General features: G+C 31.4%; 1 protein-coding gene across 1 annotated transcript; it reads left to right on the forward strand.

Moving 5' to 3' along the window:
* The first annotated feature begins 4,421 nt into the window (after positions 1 to 4,421).
* LOC131661864 (telomere repeat-binding protein 3-like) lies at positions 4,422 to 8,626 on the forward strand. The gene is made up of 9 exons (XM_058931502.1): positions 4,422 to 4,779; positions 5,686 to 5,826; positions 5,925 to 6,669; positions 6,756 to 6,977; positions 7,074 to 7,153; positions 7,243 to 7,475; positions 7,588 to 7,902; positions 7,989 to 8,052; positions 8,250 to 8,626. Exons 2-9 carry the CDS (start codon positions 5,746 to 5,748, stop codon positions 8,451 to 8,453), a joined length of 1,944 nt encoding a protein of 647 aa, XP_058787485.1. The 5' UTR covers positions 4,422 to 4,779; positions 5,686 to 5,745; the 3' UTR covers positions 8,454 to 8,626.
* Positions 8,627 to 8,925: the final 299 nt, after the last annotated feature.

An 8,925-nucleotide genomic window follows, 5' to 3' on the forward strand; every position in this document is an offset into this window, starting at 1 on the left:
AGTCAGTGCTTCTTGCGCTAATTTTGTGCATACTTTTTGTATAATTCCTGAAATGGAAATTGCATAGTATTAGAGTACCACATTATCTCATACAAAATTCATATGCTTGTTATCATCAAAAATAAGAATATTGATCAGAACAAATCTTGTTCTAACACATTTAACCTTAGACTACTAACTACTAATTTTGTATGCATGCATGACTAACCTATCATGAATGATTGCATGTTAACATTATGGGAGCATTATGTGTCAAATGACTAATGTAGCAATTGACATGCTACTGATTGGCGTTGCTGTTTCTGTTTCTAATGTATGCTCTAAAGGTTTTCTTCTACTGCTACTGCTGTTTGTTATGAGTATGGGATTGGTACTTAGTTGTGTTTCAGCTTGAAGAGTTATTTTACCAAAATTTGCCAAAGGGAGAGATTGTTGTTCCTTTTGGATTGGATGCATTATGCAAAATAATATGAAGTATGTTCAAGTTGCTTCTGGTGCAGAATGGACACATGTGAAACACGATGTTCCAATATCTGTGCTATAACATCTAGTCTCGGACAACAGACAAATATTAATGCAGTATTGATTCAGACTTATGCTATCCAAGATTCACTCTACAAAGAAGATATATGACGATAGTTAATTTGGATGTTCTTGCACAACATGTGGAACACGATGTTCCAACATGTGTGCAATTGAACATCAAACCCTGGTCAGCCGACCATGATAGACATTGCTTGGTGTGAAGTTTATGATTAAGATTCAATCAGATTTATTGCAGATTGTTTAGAAATGTTTGTTTGATTTATTTGACAACTGTTGAAAATCAAATCAGATTTAAATGGAGATTTAAACTTGAATTTGAAATATAACAAATCATGTCTTTTTTGGAGATTCTTATGGAGCAAATCACGTCCAACAGATTCAGCTAATATTCTGGATGAAATTAAATCAAAAACCCAAAGGAGAAAAGCCCATAATTGTATTACTATTTAAGAAGACTTAGTTCTCATGTTTGAGGCAAGTTTAGTGCGCTAGGATTAAGTTCTTTATACTAGGGTTTTTGAGTCTTTTAATACTTGTATTCCATGTTAATGCTATCACTCATATCATAAGGGTTAATGCTGGATCTTGTTGTACACCACACTATTGCTTCAGTAACTTGACATAATTATTGGTTTGTCTTAGTTGAGTTTTAAAGTCAACAATCATTGTGTGAATGGTCAAGTGGATCAATTTGGATTAATGAATGAGAGAAAGTGAGAGGGGTTCTCGTATTTAAGGGGAGTTCTAAATAGAAACTCACTAGAATTAAGAAGAGGCAACGAACATCATAGGATTGGTGTTCCTATAAGATTAATTGTACTAATTCAGAGTAGTGAATTTCCTTTTTGGGGTAGCGTGCCCTTCAGAAGTAGGCATGGTTTCATCGAACTAAGTTATCAATCTCTTGTGTTGTTTTATTATTTTCTGCATTGTGTTATTGTTATTATGTTGTCATATTGGTTTAACAAGTTGGCTCGGTTGTTCCAACATCATATCCACTAACTGTCCCATCAGGAACAAAATTTCACGGACTAACACGTGGCTCTACCATGAAGATTTGAAAGAAATTCATACCTTATCTCAAAAGATTTAGGTCTAGTGTTGTAGATCTACTTCTATCTAGTAAGTCGGTCCCTACTCGCAATAATTTTTTCAAAAAGACCGACTTATATTTTTGTTAAACAAAGATTGAGGTAATACAAAATTATATGAAGTATAACTACTATCTTTCTAGCTAGATATCATCGGAGAGGAACATGCAAAACATATTTGATTGTCTACTTCCTTGCTTGACTTACCCATCTCAAATGAGAACCGAGAATTAGAAGGATAAGAATAGAAGAAGCACTTGTTTTCAAAAGAATAAGTCGTGTTTGAATGAGTTTTATAAAACTGTCATTTAGTTTTAAAATTTGAAAATAAAGGAGGTTTGTCCAAGAATATTGGAGCATGTAGTAGCCTTGTTTCAGAGTTACGGAGAGTTCTTGAGTGTCTTAGATTTTCCATGAGGAAGGGATACAAGAAGGTTGAATTACACATTGATAACAAGCTAATCACTAAGGTGGTAAAAAAATTGGCTTCAAGAATTTAGGAAGGATGTTGTATTCTTCGTCAAATTAAGCAATGTTTGAATGAAGATTAGGAAGCTAACAACAATCATTTCCATGGAGAAGTCAATCATGTGCAGATGTCATGGCAAATAAGAGCATGCATCATGATCTTGGTTTGCTGATTTATCATGATTCTCCTAATAATCTCACTAAGTTACTTGTTAGGGATATTTCCGGGATTTCAATCCCTAAGTTGTAGTTTTTTTTAGTTTTCTTTCTCTTCGGGCTTAGACCCTCCCTACTCCAAAAAAAAAAAATGAAAAAAAAAGTTGTTTGGTAGTCTAATTTAACAAAATTGCTTTTTGAAAAATAATTTTTATTAGAGAGTTTTAAAAACTAAAAAATTAAAATAAATTTTAGAGATTTTGATTTTTGATTTTTAGCTTTAAAAATTATGAAAAGAAAAAAATAAAGAAAAATAATACAATTTTTATTAATGACAAATTTGTAGAATTGTAAAACAAATTTTAAAAGTAAAATTATCAAACATGTTTTCTTTTATTCTTTTCTTCAAAATAACTTTTTTAAAATTAATTTATAAAATAATTTTTAAATATCAAAATAAAAAATTAAAACTCATTCAAACAAGTCTTAATCAATATTTAAAACACCAAAAGGTGTTTGTTTGATGAATTTAAATAGGATTTTCGGGAATGTGAGGTTGGAAATCTTACATTCCCCTATTTATTTGAAATTTTAAAAAATTATTCTCAGGTATATTTTATTTCTTGAAATATCATTTATTCATAAAATCTTAAAGATTTATTTCCATGTCAAATAATCGAAGTCATAGAAATAAAAAATAATCGACTAAAACTACCCAATTGTATATTATTTTAGCCTTTTTGTATTTTTTTTAAATTATAAATAATATAAAATTTTAAAATATTCCTAAAACCATAAATAAATCATTGCCAAACAAATAAATGGAAATTATATTCCCAACAATAACATTTCCGAAATTGTAAATTTAATTCATCAAATAAACGCACCCAAATACACTCTTGTTTTACAAAATAAAAAGTCTAATTTTGTTTAGGCTATTGACTTTGTATAAAAGAAATTAAATATTATTAAAAAAATTATAACTAATAAATTAAATAAAAAAACAAACACACACATATATATATATATATATATATATATATATATATATATATATATATATATATATATATATATATATATATATATATATATATATATATATATATATATATATATATATATATATATATATATATATATATATATATATATATATATATATATATATATATATATATATATATATATATATATATATATATATATATATATATATATATATATATATATATATATATATATATATATATAAAAGAAAAATAAATACAATTTTTATCAACGACAAATTTGTAGAATGGTACAATTGTAAAACAATTTGTAAAAGTAAAATTATCAAACATATTTTTTTATTCTTTTCTTCAAAATTACTTTTTAAAATTAATTTATAAAAATTAAAAGTCATTCAAACAAGTCTTAGTCAACATTTTAAACACTAGTTTTACAAAAAAAATAAATAAATTAGTGTGATTTTGTTTTGGCCTATTGACATATGTATAAAATAAATTAAATATTATTAAAAAACTTTATGATATAAAAAATCCATATTATTTAATAAAATTAATTATTGAAAAAGTTAATAAATATATAAATTAATTTAAAATAAAAAGTTTAGTATAAGAGATAAGACTAAAAAAACACTAAATTAATTAGCTCATTTATTATTTTAACTTTTTGAATGTTCCTTGAATTGAGTCAATTAGAATCTGTATTTGCACAAATATAAATAAATTAGCTTTGAAAAATGCATAACAAAAGGAAGTTTTATTATTATTGTTACATATATAGAAAAAGAGCAAAAGTTTCTTAAAGAAAAATAAGAAAACTCAAAAAAAAGGAAATATATTAATTAATTAAAAAGAGATAAACATTGGAAAGCACAAAATGGGCACACACACAAACCCCTGATATGAAAAGCCAAATCTCAATGTTTCCTCTATCTCTGTCTCATCTCTTTATCTCTCCACACAAAGGTTTTTCAAGGCTCCACGTGTCATAGGGGTTTGGTTTGGGTTGGGTTAGGGGTTAAGAAAAAACTTGGGTCTAAAGAGGGTTTAGGTAGAAAAAATGACCTGCTATAACCGGTAAACCAACACTTTTACTGGCTAAACCGGTTGTGTGGTGAAAACAACGTAGCTATAAAGGGTTTAAGGGTACTGTTGCGTGGGTATTGGTGGGTTTTTGTGTCCTAAACTCTTCTATCTACTATTCTATCTATTCTATTGTTTTCTTTCATCTCACAATCACATAACAATTATTTCATTTTTATAAAAATAAAAAAAATAAAGTTTCATATTATTATTATTATTGAAGAAGAAGAACAGAGAAAAAACTTTGAGGTTTTTGTGTTTCAGTTCTTAATTCCGTTTAGATCTCAAGCATTCTGCGACAATTTTCCTAGTTTGTACTTTTTTTTCTTCTCTTGTCAGAGACAGAATGGGTTACCTCGGATTTTTTGTTACGTGATCACAACAACTTGATTCGTCGGATCGTTGTTCGAATGTTGTTTTTACAAGAGGTGAGTTTGTTTGTGTTGTTTTGTTGATCTTACGAGTTTGAATTTTGGGTTTTGGTGTTTTTTGTTCTGTTTTGCTGTCGTCATGATCTCAATTGTTTGGTAAATCTGTGTAATTCTGATTGAATTATGAAGATTTAGATGAAAAGAGAAATTGTGGTTGCGTGTAGATGAATTTTGCTCTAATATTTGAAGATTCTGTTTTTTTTTTTTTGTTGAAAAGTAATGGGGTTGAACTCAGAGGTGGGAATTGAGATCCGATCGTGGGAGTTAAGGTGTTTTTGTCGTGTACAACTGTATTTTCGTTGGTTTCAATGTTAAATTTTTGATTTTTTTTGGACTACTTTGATTTGGCCTAAAAAGTGCTTTTTTAATATATTATGATCATGGATTTTGATTCTTTTAATTCCATGGAATCGGAATTGTTTCCTGAAACTCCATGGAATTCGTTGGTCTCAATCCATAATAGCGTTGATCTTTCGTGCCATGGATTCCCTGTTTCTGTTTCTGTTACTTCTGTGATCTGGATTCGACCTTTGCAGCCAATATCAGTCAATTTCTGTTGCTGTTATGTCTTGCTAAATGAAGTTGAATCCATGTGCTGAATTGGTAGTTTTTCAGGGTTGTTTTAAATCAGATCTTAATTGTTGAATTAGAGTTGAAAAGCTGTTTCATTTGGATGGATCTTATGACAGATTTGTTTCTCTGATGATTTCTTGCTTCTTTGTTTTTGTGATTTTGTATCATATTTATTTCTCTTGTACTTCAAAGCTTGTTTCCAAATTAATGTTATGAATATTCCTTTTTGCCTTTTTTTTTTTTGTACAATTTTGACTGTAATAACTGTTTATTTGAAATAGTTGAAAATGTGAGTGTTAATGATATTAATCTCCTTCAATGTTATGACAGTGACGAGGATCTGTTGAATTGATGCTTCTAGTTATTTGATGAGAGATTTATGTTTGAATTATGGTGTTTAAGAAGAGGGCAAATCATGGATTCACTGGCTTTCAAGTTCCCGTTATTCCTCGAGCTCCTAGATCTGCAAGGGTAAGCACTTAATCGGAAATACATTCTTCGAATTTTTTGCATTTCATTTTCCTGTTTTGAATTCTATTTTAATCTCTTTATGTTTGATAATTGTGCAGCGGAGGGGTCCATTGAAAAAAACGGTTGACGATGGTCAAGTTTGTGCTTTTGAAATATTGGCATCTATAGCTGGAAAGCTATTGGAGGAGGGAGAAAGTTCAGCGTCTAGCAATGCTTCAGGAGGAAATATCCAAGGTGTCATTGTTGAAGATCGACAAGATGAAGTTAAGCCATTGATAACGGAGGGAATTCACCAGGGAAGCTGTACAGAGAGTATTTTCGCAACGGAGGTAGCCTCACAAAACCGTGATCAGAAACCTATTCTGCACGCCAATTCCGATTTTTCATTGGAAAAAGGTGAAAAAGCTAATGTGAAGACCGAAGCTGTTGAATCAGATGATAAATATGTGAATTATACTAATAGATTAGTAGTAGAAGCACCTGAAAATTTCAGGAAGTCTTATAACAGGAAAATAAAGAAAGGATTCAGATCCGATAAATATGGTTTGAAAGACCGGTTGGAATTGTATATGTCTCCTTCTCTGGTCGACTCGAAATTTGATGTAAAATATCCATTTCATAGGAAGCCATTTCCCACTAATTCCTTTACCAAGGATGGGAATGACATTAAGTTAGATTTTAGAGATGATGACGAAAACTTTATAAGGTGTACAAAGGTTTCCGCCAAGTCGAAGACTTTTAGGTCTCCACGACGCATGGCACACCGCAGAATCAAGAATCTGCTGTCTTCTAAATACTGGAACGTCGCTCCAAAATTGAAGGACTGTGAACTTTCTAGATCTGGTAAGCGTGGTCCCAAATGCATACAGAATATGTCTTTGAGTTTCTTGATAGTGTTTTTAACTGAAAAAGTATGGTTGCATTTGCAGATCTAGAAGTACCTCTTTATTGTAAGAGGAAGACTTCTCACGGTTCCGACAAATCTCGTCACAGCACTATTGTTAAGAGGAGGAAATTCTTTGACCGGGTTTCTGGAGTAACTTCCGATGGAGGATTCAGCAGTGAGAGTGTGACTAATTCGCCCGAGAAAGGAAAGGATGGACACAAGCCTAGCTCTTCTGCAAAACTGCAAGTAACCGAGGAATCTCGAGGTAACTAATTCTTTGATATTCCTTCATTGTTTATCTTGGTTTGATTGTTCATTACACTAAATAGTTACTTCTGTGATTTATATTCCTTGTGAACAGTGAAGTTTAGCATCAAGTCATTTAGAATACCAGAGCTTTACATTGAGGTTCCCGAAACTGCTACCGTCGGTTCACTAAAGGTATAAATAGAGCTTGCCAACATAGATCTTATTGTTGTCACTTGTTAAAGATTCATCTTTGAACTGTGTATTGTTACAACTTTTTGTAGAGGACAGTCATGGAGGCAGTGATGGCTATAATCGAAGGCGGTATGCATGTCGGTGTTCTTCTTCAGGGCGAAGCAATCGGAGATGACAATAGAACACTTGAGCAGACAGGTTTATCCTGCAATGAGAATCTCGATACTCTTAGTTTCATGTTGGAGCCTAGTTCAATAGTAGCTTCTCCAGTTTCTTGTATCGGTGATCCTTCTTCTCAATGCGATACATCCGAACCTACCAGGTGAACTAAATTTGATAACATAATTTCTTTTATGAAGGGAAAATCACAATGCTTGTTAATGGAATCTGCTTATGATTCTGCTATAGCTAATATCATCATTTAATTTTTTTAGGTCTCCGGAAACTCTTGCATTAGATTCAGGGATAACCGATACCATACATGACTCCAGTTTGCCGATAATTCCAGGCAACATAGTGGAAAATAACCATGATTCTACTTATTCTCCAACTGACACCATAGTTGACAAAATAACACCAGATTCCAAAGCGATAGTTGCTCTTCCGGCCAGTAATGAAGCATTAGCTGTGGTACCGCTGAGTCAGAAAACCAAGCGCTCTGAGTTTGTACATCGTCGAACCAGGAGACCGTTCTCCGTGACTGAGGTAGAAGCACTTGTTCATGCAGTAGAAGAACTTGGAACTGGAAGGTACGATTTTATTTATTAATACGGCACAAACTTTACCTTTCGATAGACGATAAAACTGAATTGTTGGTAATGTTTCCGTCGTGCAGGTGGCGTGATGTTAAGTTGCGAGCTTTTGATAATGCAGATCATAGAACTTATGTAGACTTAAAGGTAAATTGTTTCTTCCGTTCTCTTTGTACATAAAGTGTCCTTTAAACCGAGAGATTGAGATCTGTTTGGATGGATTTATTTGAATTTATCTCCTGACATTCCATAAGCTATTGGATACCAACTTATATGATAGTTACTTATGCTATAAGTGATTAATTAAGCACTTTAACCAAACATGGCCTTATTTGTTTATGCAGGATAAATGGAAAACACTAGTGCACACTGCAAAAATCTCCCCACAACAAAGGAGAGGGGAGCCAGTACCTCAGGAGCTATTGGACAGAGTTTTAGGAGCACATGCTTATTGGTCCCAGCACCAAATCAAGCAACATGGGAAACATCAAGGTGGAACATTGAAGATTACAGAAGCTTCAGCAGAAAGGGTGTCTATTCAGGTGTAGAAAAGGACTTGTGTATTGTTGAACAGGAAAGAAAAAAAAGGAAAGACAAAACTTGTACATTTTGATTTAATTTCATGTAATATTCTCACACCAAATTCTTTGCCAACCGTTCATTGCTTTTGAGTTGGTATTTTGTAAATGATTTGATGCAATAAAGTTTACTCTAACAGGAACTTATGCTGTTCTTTGATTTGTTTTTTTTTTTCTTATCATTTGTATGTAACATTTGTCAAATGAAATATTGACATAAAAAAAGGAAAATTATCTCCTTGTTATAAAATTGTCTTTTTTTGACAATATTTATAAAGTTGTTGCTCATGTTTGTTTGTTACTATGTGTGAATATGTAATACAAATTCATTTGAGAGGTTATTAAAATGCACACAAAAACGATAATAACTATTAAAAACTCACTTTTGAATGTGAAAATATTGATTATGAATTGTTGTACACACTTTTGATTTGGATAATGA

Source organism: Vicia villosa, linkage group LG3 (assembly GCF_029867415.1).
Source record: "Vicia villosa cultivar HV-30 ecotype Madison, WI linkage group LG3, Vvil1.0, whole genome shotgun sequence".
Lineage (NCBI taxonomy): Eukaryota > Viridiplantae > Streptophyta > Magnoliopsida > Fabales > Fabaceae > Vicia > Vicia villosa.